The 19,121-nt window shown below is 41.4% G+C and overlaps 1 protein-coding gene across 3 annotated transcripts in view; it reads left to right on the top strand.

Moving 5' to 3' along the window:
- Window positions 1-19,121, top strand: part of LOC122549088 (peroxidasin homolog) — a 589,463-nt gene that overhangs the window by 357,768 nt on the left and 212,574 nt on the right. For all 3 annotated transcript variants that reach the window (XM_087986415.1, XM_043688312.2, XM_043688313.2), the window contains exon 9: window positions 15,617-15,786. In XM_087986415.1, the coding sequence (XP_087842541.1) occupies window positions 15,617-15,786 (170 nt within the window). The remainder of the gene's footprint in view (window positions 1-15,616; window positions 15,787-19,121) is intronic.

Below are 19,121 nucleotides of genomic sequence, written 5' to 3' on the forward strand. Positions count from 1 at the left end.
GACCTGGGTTCGATTCCCACCTTGGGCGACTGTCTGTGTGGAGTTTGTACATTCTCCCCATGTCATCGTGGGTTTCCTCCGGGTGCTCCGGTTTCCTCCCACTATCCAAAGATGTGCAGGTCAGGTGAATTTGTCATGCTAAATTGCCCATAGTGTTAAGTGAATTTGTCAGGGGTAAATATAGGGTGGGCGAACAGGTCTAAGTGGGTTACTCTTTGGAGGGTCAGTATGGACCTGTTGCACCAAATGGCCTGTTTCCATACTGTAGGGAATCTAAGCTAAAGCTTAAGCATATGGCAAATATTGAATGATAACTGGGATCTTGTGGCAGAGCTGGTTTGTCTGTCAGGGAATGGTCAGAGTTTGAGTTGTGTTTTGGTTGGTGTCTTCTGTGAGAAAGAAAAAATCTGGCTGTTGATGCTAAAGGATGAAGGTTTGAAAGCTCCCTGCCTAACCTCCCTGAGCAGCTCTTGGAAACCTAGAGAAGACAAAACCATGTTATAAATGTTACTGACTTTATATAAGTGAACTGAAAAGCTCACTCTGATCGATACCTTCAAAAAAAAAACTAAGATGCCATCATCTATACCCATGGAACATTATACTGTGAAAACCACTCATGTAATCTGGCCAATTTTGCTATTCTATTTATCCCTGTGTTTGTTTGTCTGTCTGTCTTTGTGTGAATAGGGGCAAAAAAAAAACCAGGTTTTGGATTTAAGGCATAGACAAATTAGATTTTTCTGCGCTTGGATTTTGTTCTGATTAAGGTAGTGTTTAAAAATCTTTGTAAGATACAAACTAGTATCTGGAGTTGATTATTTGCAGGATCTGGGATTGGTTTTTCAAAAGTCTGGTTAGAAACCATTGAGGTCAATTTTGAGTACCTTTGAAGGTTTTATGTTTACTGTGTTGCAAATACAGAGATAGAAAAGCTGATGTCTTCTCTATGCTGTTACATTGGGCAGGACCAGAACTAATGTCCTATAAGGAGTATTTGCTAGTGTGGTTTAAACTTCAGTGGAAGAGGTTTGGTAACCTATACAGGGAGACAAAAAAAGAAGGAAACAAGGGCAAAAACAAAAACAGATTGGGAAATAAGAGAAGTGATAGAGAATTCAAAGGCAAGAATCAAACAGGGCCACGATGCAAAATAATACAAACAGAACTGGAATGTCAAAAAGAACAGCCTTATGTCTTAATGAGTGGAGCATTCATAATGAAGTGCATGATTTAATTATGCAAATAGATATAAGTGGACATGATATAGCTGGAATTGTGAAGATGTGACTTTAGGTGAAGTAAATAATCAATTTTCAGGAAGGTCAGGCAAAAAAGAAAAAGAGACTGGGTAGCATTGAAGGTTAAAAAGGAAATTAATGGAATAATAATAACCCTGGTGAAGTGAAATCTATATGGATAGAGCTTAGAAACTCCAAGGAGCAAACATTTATAGTGGAGGTTGTATATAAACTCCAAACTGTAGTGGTAGAGTTAGGGATAGCATTAGACAGGAAATTGGAAATGCATGCAAAAAGGTCAGCTGTAATTAGATTAGCTAAATCAAATCAGTAACAATACTGTCGAGGAGGAATTCCTGGAATATGTAAAAGATGGGTATTTGGATCAAAATATAGAGGAACCAACTATTAAACAACCCATCCTAGACTAGGCACTGTGTAATGAGAAATGAATAATTTGCAATCTTGCTGGGCTTCTTGAGGAAGAGTAGTTGCAATATGATAGAGTTTTTCATTAAGGTGAAAAATTACATAATCAATTCTGAGACTAGGGTCCGGAATCTAAATAAAGGAAACTATGATGTCATGCAAGCTGGGGAAATGTTAGTTAAAGGATTGACAGTGGATAGCAAACATTTAAAGAATGCATGGATGAACTGTGACAATTGTTCATTTCATCTGGTATGAAAATAAATCAAGAAAGGTGGTCTGACCATGACCAGCAAGGGAGATTAGTGATTGTATTTGATCCAAGGAAAGGGCATATCCATTGGTCAATAAGAAACAGCAGACATGAAAATTGGGAGCAGTTTTAATTTTGGCAAAGGAGGGTAAAGGGATTGGTCACGTGGGGGGAAATAGAGAAAAGGAGTAACTTATGAGGAGCATGCAAACTGATTGTAAAAGCTTCTTTGATATGTGAAGAGAAAGAGATAGTATAGGTCCTTTGTAGTCAGAAGCAGGGGAAAAAATGTTGCAGACCAAGAGATGGCAGTTCAATTAAATACAAACTTTAATTGTCTCTTAACAAAGGCCGCAAACATTTTGGGACCTATGAGATGGGGACAGTGAAGGATATCAGTATTAATAGGAAATAGTGTTGGCTAAATTGATAAGAGTAAAGGCTGATAAATCCCAGAAACCAATAATCTACATCTCAGCATACTTTAAGAAGTGGCTGTAGAATTAGTGAATGCATTCTTGATCATTTTCCAAAATTCTACACTTTCTGGAGCAGTTTATACAGTTTGGAGGGTAGTGAATGTAACTCCACTGTTTAAAAATGGGGGTAGAGAGAACAAGGGGCTGGTGAGTCTGGCATCGGTTGTAGGGTTGTAGAATCCATTATGAAATTAATAAGAGCTGAGCACTTGAAAAACTATGACAGGATCATACGGAGACAGCTGGATTGAGGAAGTGGAAATCACATTTAACAAATCTGCAATAATTCTTTTGAGAAGGTAACTCATTGAATTGATAAGGTGGAGCCAGTAGAATTAGTTTGCATGAAGGCTTTTGATAAGGTTCCACAAAACAGATGGGCATTTAAAATTAAAACACATGTGATTGGGGCTTAGTTACTGACATAGATGGAGAACTAGTTGGCAAACTGGAAACAAAGAGTAAGAATGAATGGGTCTTTTTCTGAGTGGCAGGCAGTGACATGTGGGATATCACAGATGTCAATGCTTGGATCCTGGTTATTCACAATGTATATTTATGATTTAGATGAGAGAACTAAATATAATATCTTCAAGTTTGCAGATGACTCAAAGCTTGGTTGGAAGGTGAACTGTGAAGAGGATCTAGGGATAGTTCAGTGTGACTTGGACAACTTGAATGAGTGGGCAAATGCATGGCAGACACAGTATAATGTGGACAAATGTGAGGTCATTCAATCAATAGCAAAAACTGGGAGGTAGATTATTATCTGAATGACAATAGATTGGGGAAGTGGTAGGTTTTCGTACAACAGTCACTGAAAGCAGGCACACTGGTGCAGCAGGCAGTGAAGAAGGCAAATGGTTTATTGGTTTTCATAGTGAGAGGATTCAAGTACAGAGCAAGGGTGTTTTGCTGCAATTGTGCAGGGCCTTGGTGAAACCAACCTAGAGCGTTGTGTGTAGTTTTAGTCTCCTTCGAAGTATGGAGAGCATGCAATAAAAGTTTAGAACAAAGAAAAGTACAGCACAGGAACGCGCCCTTCAATCCACCAAGATTGCGCCGACACATGGTGCCTTTCCAAACTAAGAACCATTTGCCTCTATGTGGTCCATATCCCTCTATTTCCTGCCTGTTCATATATCTATCAAGATGCCTCTTAAACATTAATATTGCAATAGTGTCCACCCACCACCTCTGGCAGCACATTCCAGGTACTTATCATCCTCTGCGTAAAAAAAACTTGCCTCTTATATCTGCTTTAAACTTGCCCCCTTTTTACCTTAAAAATGAATCCTACAAATTGACATTTCCAGCCTGGCTAAAATGTTCTGACTATCCATTCTATCCATGACTCTCATAATTTTGTAAACCTCTATCAGGTCACCCATCCTCCTCTGATGATCAACTGAAAAGGGACCAATCTTTCCTCATAATTAATACCCTCAAGACAAGGCAATATATTGATAAACCATTTGTGTACCTTCTCCAAGACCTCCACATCTTTCTGATAGTTTAGCAATCAGAAAACGTACACAATTTTTCAAATGTAGCCTAACTAAAATTCTACATAGCTACAACATGACTTGCAAATGTTTATACTTTATGTCCCGAGCAATGAAGACAAGTATACAATATGTCATTCTTGGCCACCTGTGTTGTCAATTTCAGGGAACTGTGGACTTGTACACCTAGCTCCTTCGACATGTTGATGCTACTAAGGATTGTGACAGTTACTGTATACTTCCATCATACATTAGATCTCCCAAAATGCATCACTTTGCATATGTCTGAATTAAATTCCATCTGCCATTTCTCTCCCCAAATCTTCAACCTATCTATATTGTGATGTAACTCCTGCAGTCCTCCTCACTATCTGCAGCTCCCCCAATCTTTGTGTCATCCTTACTAATCAGGCCATCTACATTCTTCTCAAAATCATTTATAGATATTACAAACAACAGGGGTCTCAGTACTGATCCCTGTGGAATATAACCGGTCACAGATGCTCAACCAGAAAAACATCCTTCCAACCCATTCTCTCTTCTGTGACTAAGCCAGTCCTGTACTCATTTTACCAACTCAGTGCAGATTCCATGTCACTTCAGCTTTTTCATCAGCCTACTCTGAGCGACCTTGTCAAAGGCCTTGCTAAAGTCTATATAAACATCTACTTCCTTACCCTCATCAGTCATCTTTGTCACTTCCTCAAAAAAACTCAATGATGTTTGTGAGACATGATCTTCTCCATCCAAAATCTTGCTGTCTATTTGCTAATAAGTCCACATTTCCCCTATAGTCCTATTCTAAGAAATTTCTCCAATCATTCCCCTACCACTAACATAAGGCTTGCCGGCCTGTAAAATTCCAGATTATTCCTGTTGGATGTCTTAAACAAAGGAACAATGTTGGCTCTTCTCTAGTCCTCTGGGAACATTGCCTGTGACGAAAGAGGATGCAATGATTTAGTACAAGGCCCCCATAATTTTCTCACCTGCTTTCCTTCGCATTCTGGGATAGATCCCTTTCCGACCTTGGGAGTTGACAAGCTTTTCAAAACTCCCAATATCAACTTTTTTTTTTAATACATTGACATGCCCTCAAATATTGACATGCCCCTCCTGAGATTCACCATCCATCCTCTCCTTTTTGAATACTGATGCAAAGTGTTAGTTGAGGACCTCACCCACTTCCTCTGGCTCCATGCATAACTCCCTCCTTTGATCTTGCGAGGACCTACCTTTCCCTCGATATTGTCATACTTCTTATATAAATGTATATAAAACATCTTGGGATTTTCCTTACTCCTGTTTGCCAAAGGCACTTCGTGGCTCCTTTTATAGAGACATAGAGTCATAGAGATGTACAGCATGGAAACAGACTCTTAGATCCAACCCGTCCATGCCGACCAGATATCCCAACCCAATCTAGTCCCATCTACCAGTGCCCAGCCCATATCCCTCCAAACCCTTCCTATGCATATACCCATCCAAATGCCTCTTAAATGTTGCAATTGTACCAGCCTCCACCACATCCTCTGGCAGTTCACTCCATACATGTACCACCCTCTGCGTGAAAAAGTTGCCTCTTAAGTCTCTTTTATATCTTTCTCCTCTCATCCTAAACCTATGCTCTCTAGTTCTGGACTTGCCAACCCCAGAAAAGACTTTGTCTATTTATCCTATCCATGCCCCTCATGAATTTGTAAACTTCTATAAGGTCACCCTTCAATTTCAGACATTCCAGGAAAACAGCCCCAGCCTGTTCAGCCTCTCCCTATAGCTCAAATCCTCCAACATCCAAGGAACAGGAGAATCGACGTTTCGGACATAAGCCCTTCTTCATTCCTGAAGAAGGGCTTATGCCCGAAACATCGATTCTCCTGTTCCTTGGATGTTGCCTGACCTGCTGCGCTTTTCCAGAAACACATTTTCAGCTCTGATCTCCAGCATCTGCAGTCCTCACTTTCTCCTCAAATCCTCCAACCCTGGCAACATCCTTGTAAATCTTTTCTGAACCCTTTCAAGTTTCACAATATCTTTCTGATAGGAAGGAGACCAGAATTGCCTGCAATATTCCAACAGTGGCCTAACCAATGTCCTGTACAGCCGCAACATGACCTCCCAACTCCTGTACTCAATACTCTGACCAATAAATGATAGCATACTGAACGCCTTCTTCACTATCCTATCTATCTGCGACTCCACTTTCAAGGAGCTATGAACCTGCACTCCAAGGTCTCTTTGTTCAGCAACACTCCCTAGGACCTTACCATTAAGTGTATAAGTCCTGCTAAGATTTGCTTTCCCAATATGCAGCATCTTGCATTTATCTGAATTAAACTCCATCTGCCACTTCTCTGCCCATTGCCTCATCTGGTCAAGATCTTGTTGTAATCTGAGGTAACCCTCTTTGCTGTCTACTACACCTCCAATTTTGGTGTCATCTGCAAACTTACTAACTGTACCTCTTATGCTCGCATCCAAATCATTTATGTAAATGACAAAAAGTAGAGGACCCAGCATCGATTCTTGTGGCATTCCACTGGTCACAGGTCTCCAGTCTGGAAAAAAAACCCTCCACCACCACCCTCTGTCTGCTACCTTTGAGCCAGTTCTATATTCAAATGGCGAGTTTTCCCTGTTAGCCATCCTAATTCCTTTATTGAGTTCTCTCCTACTATGTATATATTATTTGAGGTCTCTGTCAGTCTTCAATTAGTCTTTAGCAGATTGATTGCTGGGATGGCACATCTAAGGTATAAAGAGAGACTGGTTCAGTGAGGACTATATTCATTGGCATTTAGAAGAATGAGTGGGGGGATATCCCATATAAACCCATAAAATTGAATCTTGACTAGACAGGATAGAACACAGGAAAGATATTCCTGATGACTGAGGAGTCCAGAACCAGGGGTCGCAGTCTAAGGAAATGGGAGAGGCCATTTGGAACTGAGATGAGGAGAAATTCTTGATCCAGGGAGAGGTGAGCATGTGGAATTCTCTGCCACAGAAAGCAGCTGAATCCAAAACATTGTTCTCAAGAAGGAGTTAGATATAGTTGTATATCTCGGCAAAAGAGATCAAAATGCAGGGGGAGAATGTGGGAACATCCATGATCATGTTGAAAGCAGAGCAGACTTAAAAGACCAAATGACCCACTCATACTACTGTTTTCTATATTTCCATGAAACCATACACTTGAACATATGTTACTCTTTTTTGTTGAAATTTGTTTAAGTACAGCAGATTGCATTTTCAAATCAAAATAAATCCATGTTTTTATAATGAGCAACATATTGATGGTTGGTTAATTAAATGCACAACATCATAATTGTTTCCTTAAAAAGTTACATCAGCTCATAAAATGTCAATAGGGTCAGAAAACCATCATTAGTCAAACTATAGGCGATGGGACCACACACATATTGATCTATTTATTTGCTGTGCTCTTCAGCATGCTATTTAATCATGAAATGTCCAGAGGGTGTCTCTCCATTCATCATTCTATTACAGGTTTAATCTCATGAGGGTTCTTCTTGTATGCTGTTCATGTATTTGATTTTCGAGAAATCAAACTGATCCAGTCATCTGTTTATGGTCCCATCTGATGAACAGACTAATTGAGTGTTTGTTGTACCAACCTCTCAAGAGATAAATCATAGTTACATTTAGTCACTTTATTGTCAGTGCACTTAGGTTTAAAAAAGGACAAGATATTCTTCCAAATGTGTATTGTAATGACACAAAATTAGCTGGGAAGGAAAAGAGTCTGCAGAGGGATATAGACTGGTTAAGACAATGGGAAAAACTTGGCAGATGGAATATGTGGGGAATTATGATAGAGTATTGTCAGATAGAGTAGAGGAGCGAAATACTATTTTACTGGGGAAAGACTGCCAAAAGCTGCAGCATAGAAGGATTTGGGAGTCCTCATTCATAAATCATAAGTATCTCGCGTGCAAGTTCAATGGGTAGTAGGAAAGGCAAATGGGAAATTGGCCTTTATTTCAAAGGAAATAGAATGTAAAATTAGAAAGTTCTTATTAAACAAATGTAAGGCACTATTCTGACTAAAGCTGGAATACAGTTAACAGTTTTGGTCCCCTTATCTAAGGAAAGATATACTAGCATTAATAGCAGTTCAGAGAAAGTTCATCAGGTTGATCCAAGTTATGAACAGACTGCATTATGAAGACAGGATGAGTAAATTAGGCCCTCCTTACCAGAGTTTAGGAGCATGAGAGGCAACCTTATTGAAATCTACAAGATTCTTAGAATTTGAAAGGGCTGGTGCGGAAAGGGTATTCCTGCTTGTGGTAGAGTCTAGGACTAGAAGGCATAATCTTAGAATAAGGGGTTACTCATTTAAGTTGTAGATGAGGAGAAATTGGTTCTCTGAGGATACCAGATCTGTTGAATTCTTTACTACAGAACACTGTCGAGGCTGTATCCTTAAGTATATTCAAGGCTCAGATGGATTTTTAATCCGTACAGGAATCAAAGATTATGAAGAAAAAGATAGGAAAGTGGAGTTGGTTTTCCGATCAGCAATGAACTCATTGAATGGCAGAGATACTTGATGAACTGAATGGCTTCTTTTGACTCCCATGTCTTGTGATCTTACGGTCTTAATTCAACAGCACGTAGATACTTTGATTAATTTAGTTAGTGACAGCACTGTTTTAAAGGAGTTATGTACATACTGACCTTTTTTACAGTGTGAAATGTGATCGATAGAATTGATTGTAGCCCATGGGCTCCATGGTGGTTGAGGAAGCTTAGCATATTCGTTTTAGCATTCCTGTCTTCTTTCTGATATACAATCATATTAAAATGGAAGGACTATCAGGGCTGTGGGTAAAATTCACAATTGGCATTTATGCTATGCCCTATAGATTTTTGCAGCAATGGCATAATGAGAAGTGTGTCCTTTTAATCTGCTGTTGATACTATTATGCTCAGAGATCTATGACAGTAGTGCACTCAGTATTTGTCTCATTTCTCTGGGAAATTCCACAGATTTTTTGACAAAATTATAGATCTTTCTCGAGATCAACAATGCAATTGCAGGTCTGTCATCATTGAAATCCGTGCACAGAAAAAAATTGAAATTAAATGCCAGAGCTGTTCCTTGTATGGCCATATAAAGGTTCTCTGGTCTGATTCAACAAAGTCATAAAATTTAATAACAACTGGCAAAGAAATAGGTCTATACAGATAGAAAAGTAGACATTCAAGGGGATATTTCTAAATACCCAGTTATATTTATTCCAACAGGATAAAAAAAAATCAATTGGAAGACCCACAATCTGTAGTTAATAAAAATAGTTTGAAAATAGTATTAAACTTAAGAAAAAAAATGCTTACTAATAATGTGTGGACAATAAGATTTGACAAAATATAGCACAGCTATGACTGAAAAAAACAAGGTTAAATTAAAATATGAGAGAAAGTTAGCTAGAATTTTAGTGCAAAAGCTTATAATTGTCTGAACACCATGGACTATGGCAGAAATGTCGCAGAAATGAGTGAGATATCTGGTGGTATCTGTCTTGATATTGGGAGCAACTTGTTGCATCTTTAACTAAGTTCCAGGCATGGAGATGGGATCCTCACATGCAGTAAGTTACCACTGCACATCTCCTGCTTAATATGCAGTTTCCTACCCTACGACCTGCTGTGAGCAAGTTTGATGTCAAGAATTCTTGACATGGAAGTCAGAGCAGATACCTGACGACGTCAATTTGTCACAGGTTGTGAAGATCCTCTGTGTTAGTCAGGGTACAATCCACAGGCACAAGACAGATGCACCCCTCGTCCACGAACATTGGCATCCACTCAGGATCCTTCTGGCAATTCTCCAATTCACTTGTAGGACTCTTAGGAGATACAGACCTGCATTACAGAATGCAAAAGTGGCCACCATTGAAAAGTAGCTGAAAGGGCACTATGTGTGTGGAAAAAAGACACCTACCTCACAGACTGACAAGGCTGCACCTTAAGGATGCTAATTTGCTTACTCAACGCTCACGCAATCAGAGCCTACCTGCTTCCTCACAATATCTATACTTCCTTACCTTGCCACACCATACCATACCGTGAGCACATTTTGTGCTTCAGCCAGTTGGCCAAACCCTGAACGCTATGAGTACTGCTGTATTGATATGCTTTTTCCAACAGACACATTAATTGTCATGCTTATTTGCGAGAGGGTTTGGAGGACATGTTGCAGTACAGCACACTGAGATATCAACAATCTTCTAAGTTAAGCGGGGCCACTGTCAATCAGAGGGTGTCCATTCCTTAAGCCATAGGCACAATCTTCACATGGTTGAGGGGCTTACATGGCAAATTCATGAAGCATATATTTGCAAATGCAGCCACATTTAACTTGCAATCATTTCGCCATCTATTTGCAATGCATGCAGAATTAATGCTAGTCAAAACCAATTTGTACCATGCCATTAATCCTTGAAAATTGGAATTAACTTGATGATGCAGATGTGAGCAGCAGTGATTTAAAAAAATAGTGAATGCTGGCTAAAGACCAACCATAAATTGTAAAATTTCAAAGGGTGCTGTCAGAGATGGAGGTGATTACTTCATTATTTGTCACGTAACTATGAAAACAGACACTACTGAATTCAGTGATCTTTCGTGATTGAAGTGGACCTGGTTCTGAAGAGGATTATAGTGCAGTAGGCAGTCCCTTTTGATGTAATGTGTTGAATACTCGGCTTGTGCAACATCTTCACCAACTTAGCGCAACTGAAACTGACTGAATGTTGGAAACACGACCCTCGCTTTTAGGATGCAGCATGTCTCAATGTGTGAAGGAGTGTGCTCAATCCTCATCCATAGGGTATGCAACCATTGACCGTTCTAAACACTAAGAGCCTGTTTTGTTCTTTATTTTCCCAAGAAAGATCTTTGCCAGCAAGAATCAGGAACTCCACCGCTGGTGGAATGTTGGTCTCTTGTGGCTGTCTTCCTAAGAAAGTGAAAGAGAATGCGAAAAGACCAAGGGGCAATGACAATCAAAGGAGTAGCCACAGACTGATAAAGAGCTCACACCACAGGGCCTCTCAGGATGCAGGAGTCCACAGGAGCACCAGTCTTTCGAGTGCCAACAGCTCAATGGCTCAGTGGTTAGCACTGTTGCCTCATAGCACAAGGAACCCAGGTTCGATTCCACCTTCAGGTTGCTGGCTGTGTGGAGTTTTCACTTTCTCCTGTGTCTGCATGGATTACCTCCCACAGTCCAAAGATGTGCAGGTTAGGTGGATTGGCCATGCTAAATTACTCATAGTGTACAGGTAGATGGGTTAGCCATGGAAGATATAGGGAAGGGGGATAGGTCTGGGTGGGATGCTGTTCAAAAGATCGATGTGGACTTGGTGAGCTGACTGGCCTGCCTCTACACTGGAGGGGTTCTATGAGACTTAATTTAATGGGGATGAGCAAGGTGACGTGTCGACACATTCTCCATATGTCCTCGGACACTGATGGAACTTAACTAGATGGTACAGCAGAACCTGAAAGCTGTAGGAATGAGAGGCCAACCTCCTCCAGTGTCTGTGAAGGTGACATCTGCTTTGAATTTCTACGTGACTGGCCTCCTGCCTGGGAGTAATGGGTGACCTGCATGGGATCTCTGAGCATCAGGATAGTAACTGATGCCATCTGTTTCCAAGATCATACTGTTCATTTTATTCCTGATGATGGAAACAGTGCTACAGCCTGGGTGGCAAAATTTGGGAAAAGAGCTGGATGCCCCAGGTACGGGATATCATGAACTGTATACACATCTGATGCTGAGAGGGTCCTATCACAATACTGCAGAATTCATTAACAGGAAGGGACTCCGTTCTATTAATGTTCAGGCAATCGGTGATTACCGTAACCAGAACCTGGAGATGTGTGAACTATTACTCTGATAGTTGCCACGACCTCTATGTGTCAAACTTAGTGTGTTTGATGGTCCAGGTTGGCCTATAAGGCAAGTTACTTGGGTACAACAGCTACCCATTGCAAACATGGCAATCACTGTTCAACCAACTGACTGATGCAGAGCACAGGTACAATGCTGCCCATACTTTCACCAGGACGATGATGAAGCAAATGGTCGAGCTTTTGAAGATAAAGTTCCACTGTTGGGATTGGTGTAATGGGGTGCTGCAGTATAGTCCAAATAAAGTGTGCCTCATCATTCTGGCCTGCTGTATTCTGCACAATTGGAACAGGCAATGAGACAATGTGATAGTTGCTAGGGAACTGGGGGGATAGGAACAGTTGTCTGAGGAGGATGAGGACTGTGAGGAAGCTCAGCCAAGGCCTTAGTGGGCGGCACGGTGGCACAGTGGTTAGCACTGCTGCCTCACAGCGCCAGAGACCCGCGTTCAATTCCCGCCTCAGGCAACTGTCTGTGTGGAGTTTGCACATTTTCCCTGTGTCTGCGTGGGTTTCCTCCGGGTGCTCCAGTTTTCTCCCACAGTCCAAAGATGTGCACGTTAGGTGAATTTAGCATGCTACAGGCAATTTTGCATGGCTATGTGTTAGGTGAAGGGGTAAATGTAGGGGAATGGGTCTGGGTGGGATGCTTTTCGGAGGGCCGGTGAGGACTTGTTGGACCGAAGGGCCTGTTTCCACACTGTGAGTAATCTAATCTAATTAACACACAGTTCCAGCAGATGAGAATTGAGTGCTGCCAACCATCACAGAATGAAAAATAGTCATTGGCCATGATATCATCATTTGGTTTATATTGCAGAAGCAAACATTAGCATCTATTTATTTTATTGTGTTCACTTTTGCTGATACTTTAATTAAAAGTCCATGTTAGGAATTGTCCAATTGTTTGCCTGTGATGTGATGTTCATTTACTGGACAATGACCAGATGTGGGTCCACAGTGGTCTTTGGGGATAGCATAATGGTGACTTTGAGATGGTGTTTACACCGGATTATCGAAAGACAGGTAAACTGTGTGGCTTGTTGGTTAAATAGTGACTGGAGTGACAGAAAAGGGTATCAGTGCGAGAGAGTGTCAGCCATGAGCAGCATAGTTTAATGGCAGCTAAGCCATTACATTGCTGGTAAGGGGCAATGCTGGATTGGCATTATGTTCAGGAGCAGAGAGACCATTCCAAGATAGCGTGTGTGCCAAAGATGCCAGCCTTTAACTGATATCTGCTGAGTGGTGAGTTGTTCCAGGAATGGTGAGTGGTAAGATAGAACTAGAATCAGGTAAGAGGGGCTGGGTAGTTAGTTAATCGAGCAAGAAGCCCTCAAACAAACTCAACAAAACTAATACTTAGCCAAAATAACTTAAGATTTAGCTCATAAGAATAAATAATAAAAGTTGTTATTTTTTTTTTAAGTTTCAAAGGTAACAGTGTGGTATTGGCTTTAAAGAATGTGGGATTTAATAAAGAAAAATAAGGAGACAGCCAATTAATAAGATTTTTCCATTAATCCCACAAGTAACATCCCAAAGATAACCACAAATCAGGAAATTGAACAGAGGGAAGAAGTCAAAAATAAAAATTGCAAGGGAGGTTGAGCAGGCTGACAAGTCTCCCAGTCTTGATAGACTTTATCCTCAGGCCTTGAAAGAAGTGACTGGTGAGATAGTTGATACATTGGCTTAAATTTAACAAAATGTTTCCCAGATTCAGAGAAGGTTCTATTATATTTTAAAAGCATCCCAAATTCAAAAAGTAAGTGAGACAGAAATGAGGAGAAAATATGTCAGATTAGCATATATCATCATGGAAGTGTTAAATGCCATAAATAGAGACATTATAGCAGAACTCTGAGGCAAGTTTAAAGTAACCAAGCAGAGCCACATGATTTTCTGAAACAAAATCTATTAGAATTTTTTGATGAAGTAATTTGCCATGGTTAAAGGAGCATTACTTTACTTGGATTTCTGGGAGGCATTTGATAAGATGCCACATGAAAGATCATCCCTGAAAATTGAAGGTAATAGTAAAACATGTTAGATATTGACATGGTTGGAAGATTGGCTATCTAACAGAAAACAGAGAGGAAGCATACATGCAAGTTTTTCTGGTTGGCAAAACACAATGAGTGACATGCTACCAAGTTCAATGCTGGTACTTCAAATGTTTCCAATTTATATAAATAACTTGGAAGAAAAGACTGAAGAATCAGTTGTTAAATACAATGGTCATTAGGAAAGTATGTTGTGAAGAGATGTAAGAAGGTTTAGGTTATATGAGCAGATATGGACCTGATAAATGAGTATAATGTGAGCATATATGAAATTCTCCACTATTATCTGAATGATGGCAGATTACAGAACTCAGAGATGAGAAGGATCTGAATTTTTTAGTACATGAATTGCAAAACATTGCATGCAGGTACATCAAGTAATTAGAAAAGCTAATAAAACAGTATAATTTATTGTATGTGTAATTAAATACAAAACTAGGGAGGTATGCTTCAGTTATACAAGGCATTGGTAAGACCACATCTGGAGTGCTTTTGTACAACATTAGCCTCCCTAATTAAAGAAGGATGTAAATACATTCAGAGAAGGTTTGCGAGATTAATGAAATGGCTTGTTTGTCTTATGAGGAACAGTTGGCCAGGTTGGGCTTGTATCACGGGAGTTTAGAAAAGTAAGCAATGATTGGAATGAAATTTCTAAGACCCTGAGGGGTCTTGACGGGGTGAATTTGTTTTCTCTTTTGGGAGAATCCAGAACAAGGGTAATAGTTTAAAATTAAAGATTTAAGACAGAGATGACAATGTTTTTCTCACAGTGGTTCATGAGTCTTTGGAACACAGTTCCTCAAATAGGAAGTGCAAGCAATGTCCTTGATTATATTTTTGAGGTAGAGATAGATAGATTCTTGTTCAGCAAGAAAGTTTATCGGTGAAAGATCCCTTCCAGTTGCTACTTCTAATCTGAGATAAAATTGGGAAGTGCTGGAGCAATTTAGGTTTGACAACATCTAGTAGCTAGTATCTGACAGTGTAACTGATATGACTCCTTCAGAACAGTTTTGAATTTACTGTACGTGGATGATATATGTTAATATATATAAAATCATGAGCATTCTTGGAGCCCATATAAAAGTCCAAACCCAGCTGGAGCTTTCAGTGAAACTTTCTGAAATGGCAGACACCCTGCTCTGAGAATGAAGTATCATGAAATACTAATCTAGTAATGGCTTATTTCAACAGATAGTTCTAAATAGCAAGCAATTACTTTTTTCTCATGCTCTTGACATTACCTTTTAAATCTTTGAAAATAGAAGTTTGAAATGCCTTAACATTTTTTACAGTTGTTTTTGACAGTTCATTTTGTCTATTGACTGTTGCTCTTGACAGGGCTGTTGACATTTCCAATGAACTTGAAAGTTAATGTACCTTTTAGCACATTGATATCTACTTTTAAGAATTGCAAAGGCATCTTACCTCTCTCAGTGGGGACCTTACCCCTCCTAAAAATGTCTAGGAGATATCTTAGTTCTTAAATGGGATAAAAGTCTAAGCTGAACTTTTTCACCTTTACAGTCAATTTCCACTGCAGTAACATGCCAGCTTAAAGTTCAGTATCAAATGTGCTTCCAATTTTGCAAATTTTCCTCTGCTGTTTTGTATGCTACCCAAAATTAAGCAGAAGAGTTCACGCATCATCTGAAGCCATGTTCACTGCTCAAATCCATATTTTTTTTTAAAGCCATGAATTACACATGAAAAATGACATTCGTCGGAATTTACTAGATGATGGTACCTTGATGATCCAGAATGCACAGGAATCTGACCAAGGGACATATCAGTGCATGGCCAAAAATGAATTGGGAGAGGCCACAACTCAAGGCGTTTTACTTCGATACTTTGGTAGTCCAAGTAAGAATGATTCACTTTCGTGCATTGTTTATTTCTTTCCTGTTTTATTTATTTGTTCTTTTCTTACAGCTGCTTTAACTTGAATTTTGAAAAAGGTGTTGAGGAAATTTTTATTATTTTTCAGGATTTTTTTCTGTCTTTATGGAAAAGAATTAAGATAAAGTTAGTGTTATTTTTTAAAAAGTAAAGTCACTGTGCACTGCTCTTAAAATGAAAGACTTGTTTTAAAACCACATCTGCTAGTTTGCAGAATACCTCATCACTATTTACTGTAACGAATATAATGTGGGTCATCCATGCCGAGTAAGGCAGAATGACTAAGACCATAAGAAATGGGAACAGGAATAGGATGTTCAGCCCCTCAAGATTGCTCTGCCATTAAATAGGATCATGCAAAGAACTAATTAAATAGAATCATAGCTGATCCAACATTCTTCATATCCACATTCCTGCCCTTTCCTCGTAACCCTTGTTTCACCTACTGATCAAGAATCTACCTATTTCAGCCTCAATTATGCACAAGAACTCTGCTCCCAGCTCTTTGTGTGGCAAGGTGTTCCAAAGACCCTCTGAGAGAAGACCTTTTTCTCATCTTAGTCTTATGTTGGTGTCCCTTTATCTGAATATATACATTCTAGGAGGAGAAAGTGAGGTCTGCAGATGCTGGAGATCAGAGCTGGAAATGTGTTGCTGGAAAAGCGCAGCAGGTCAGGCAGCATCTAGGGAGCAGGAGAATCAACGTTTCGGGCATAAGCCCTTCTTCAGGAATGGGGAAAGTGTGTCCAGCAGGCTAAGATAAAAGGTAGGGAGGAGGGACTTGGGAGAGGGGCGTCGGAAATGTGATAGGTGGAAAGAGGTCAAGGTGAGGGTGATAGGTCAGACTGGGGTGGGGGCGGAGAGGTCGGGAAGAAGATCTCAGGTTAGGAAGGTGGTGCTGAATTTGATGGATTTGACTGAGACAGGGTGGGGGGAGGGGAAATGAGGAAACTGGTGAAATCCGAGTTCATCCCTTGTGGTTGGAGGGTTCCTAGCCGGAAGATGAGGCGTTCTTCCTCCAACCGTCGTTTTGTTGTGGTCTGACGATGGAGGAGTCCAAAGACCTGCATATCCTTGGTGGAGTGGGAGGGGGAATTGAAATGTTGAGCTACAGGGTGGTTGGGTTGGTTGGTCCGGGTGTCCCAGAGGTGTTCTCTGAAACGCTCCGCAAGTAGCCGGCCTGTCTCCCCAATATAGAGGAGGCCACATCGGGTGCAGAGGATGCAATAGATGATATGTGTGGAGGTGCAGGTGAATCTGTGGCGGATATGGAAGTTTCCTTTGGGGCCTTGGAGGGAGGTGAGGGGGGAGGTGTGGGCGCAAGTCTTGCACTTCCTGCGGTTGCAGGGGAAGGTGCCGGGAGTGGAGGTTGGGTTGGTGGGGGGTATGGATCTGACGAGGGAGTCACGGAGGGAGTGGTCTTTACGGAATGCTGATAGGGGAGGGGAGGGAAATATATCCTTGGTGGTGGGGTCCGTTTGGAGGTAGCGGAAATGACGGCGGATGATGCGCTGTACATGGAGATTGGTGGGGTGGTAGGTGAGGACCAGTGGGGTTCTGTCCTGGTGGCGGTTGGAGGGGCGGTGTTCAAGGGCGGAGGAGCGGGAAGTGGAAGAGATGCAGTGGAGGGCATCGTCGACCACGTCGGGGGGGGAAATTGCGGTCCTTGAAGAAGGACGCCATCTGGGTTGTGCGTTTTTGGAACTGGTCCTCCTGGGAGCAGATGCGGCGGAGTCGAAGGAATTGGGAGAATGGGATGGCGTTTTTACAGGGGGCAGGATGGGAGGAGGTGTAGTCCAGGTAGCTGTGGGAGTCGGTCGGTTTGTAGTAGATGTCCGTGTTGATTCGGTCGCCTGAGATGGAAATAGAAAGGTCGAGGAAGGGGAGGGAGGAATCTGAGACTGTCCAGGTGAATTTGAGGTCGGGGTGGAAGGTGTTGGTGAAGTGGATGAACTGTTCAACTTCCTCGTGGGAGCACGAGGCGGCGCCGATACAGTCATCGATGTAGCGGAGGAAAAGGTGGGGGGTGGGGCCAGTGTAGTTGCGGAAGATGGATTGTTCCACATATCCTACGAAGAGGCAGGCATAGCTGGGGCCCATGCGGGTGCCCATGGCTACTCCTTTCGTTTGGAGGAAGTGGGAGGATTGGAAGGAGAAGTTGTTCAGGGTGAGGACCAGTTCAGTCAGTCGAAGGAGGGTGTCAGTGGAAGGGTACTGGTCGGTACGGCGGGAAAGAAAGAAGCGGAGGGCTTTGAGTCCTTCATGATGGGGGATGGAGGTGTACAGGGACTGGATGTCCATGGTGAAAATAAGGCGTTGGGGACCGGGGAAGCGAAAATCATGGAGCAGGTGGAGGGCATGGGTGGTGTCCCGAACGTAGGTGGGGAGTTCTTGGACTAAGGGGGACAGGACGGTGTCAAGGTACGCAGAGATGAGTTCGGTGGGGCAGGACGCAGAGATGAGTTCGGTGGGGCAGGAATTCTAGTCCTAGACTCTCCCATGAGGGGAAATATTCTCTCAGCATTAACCATGTCAAGACTCGAAGAATCCTATATGTTTCTGTGAGATCATCTCTTGTTCTTCTAAAGTGAGTGGAGTTTCAACCTGTTTAGTCTTTGCTCAGAAGACAATCTCTCCACACCAGGGATCATTAGAGTAAAACTCCTTTGAACTGCCTCCAATAAATGATACTTTTCTTTGAATAAGGGAACCAAAACTGCTGACATTACGCCAGATGTGATCTCACCAGCACCTTGTAGGGTTGCAGTGAGACACTCTACATAGACTCCAGCCCTCTTGAAATAAGCGTCCACATTTCATTAGCCTTCTTGATTACATGCTGCACCCTGCACTAGGTTTTGGTGTTTCATGCATAATTACCCCCAAAGTCCCTTCGTGTTCCAGCTTTCTTCAGTTTTTCTCCATTTAAATAATGTTCTGATGTTTTGTTCACCCTTCCAAAATGAACAACTTTGCACATTCCCACATTAAATTCTATTTGTCATCTTTTTGCACAATTATTCAACCTGCCAATAAATCTGTGTACACTGTTGGTATCCCTCTCACAAACTGCCTTTCCGCCTATTTTTCTGTCATCTGCAAAGTTGGCTACAGTATATTCACTTCCTTCCTCCAAGTCATTAATATATATTGTGGACCATAGTTGTGGTCCCAGCACTGATCCCTGTGGAATCTCACTGGTCACAGGTCACCAACTGGAAAAAAGAACCCCTTATTCCTACTCGTCATTCCCTGTTCTAAGCCAATTCTCAATGTATGCCAAAATACTACCTCTAGTA

Source organism: Chiloscyllium plagiosum, unplaced genomic scaffold (assembly GCF_037043375.1).
Source record: "Chiloscyllium plagiosum isolate Xiang-an unplaced genomic scaffold, Cpla_swu_hap1 HiC_scaffold_4, whole genome shotgun sequence".
Taxonomy (NCBI): Eukaryota; Metazoa; Chordata; class Chondrichthyes; order Orectolobiformes; family Hemiscylliidae; genus Chiloscyllium; species Chiloscyllium plagiosum.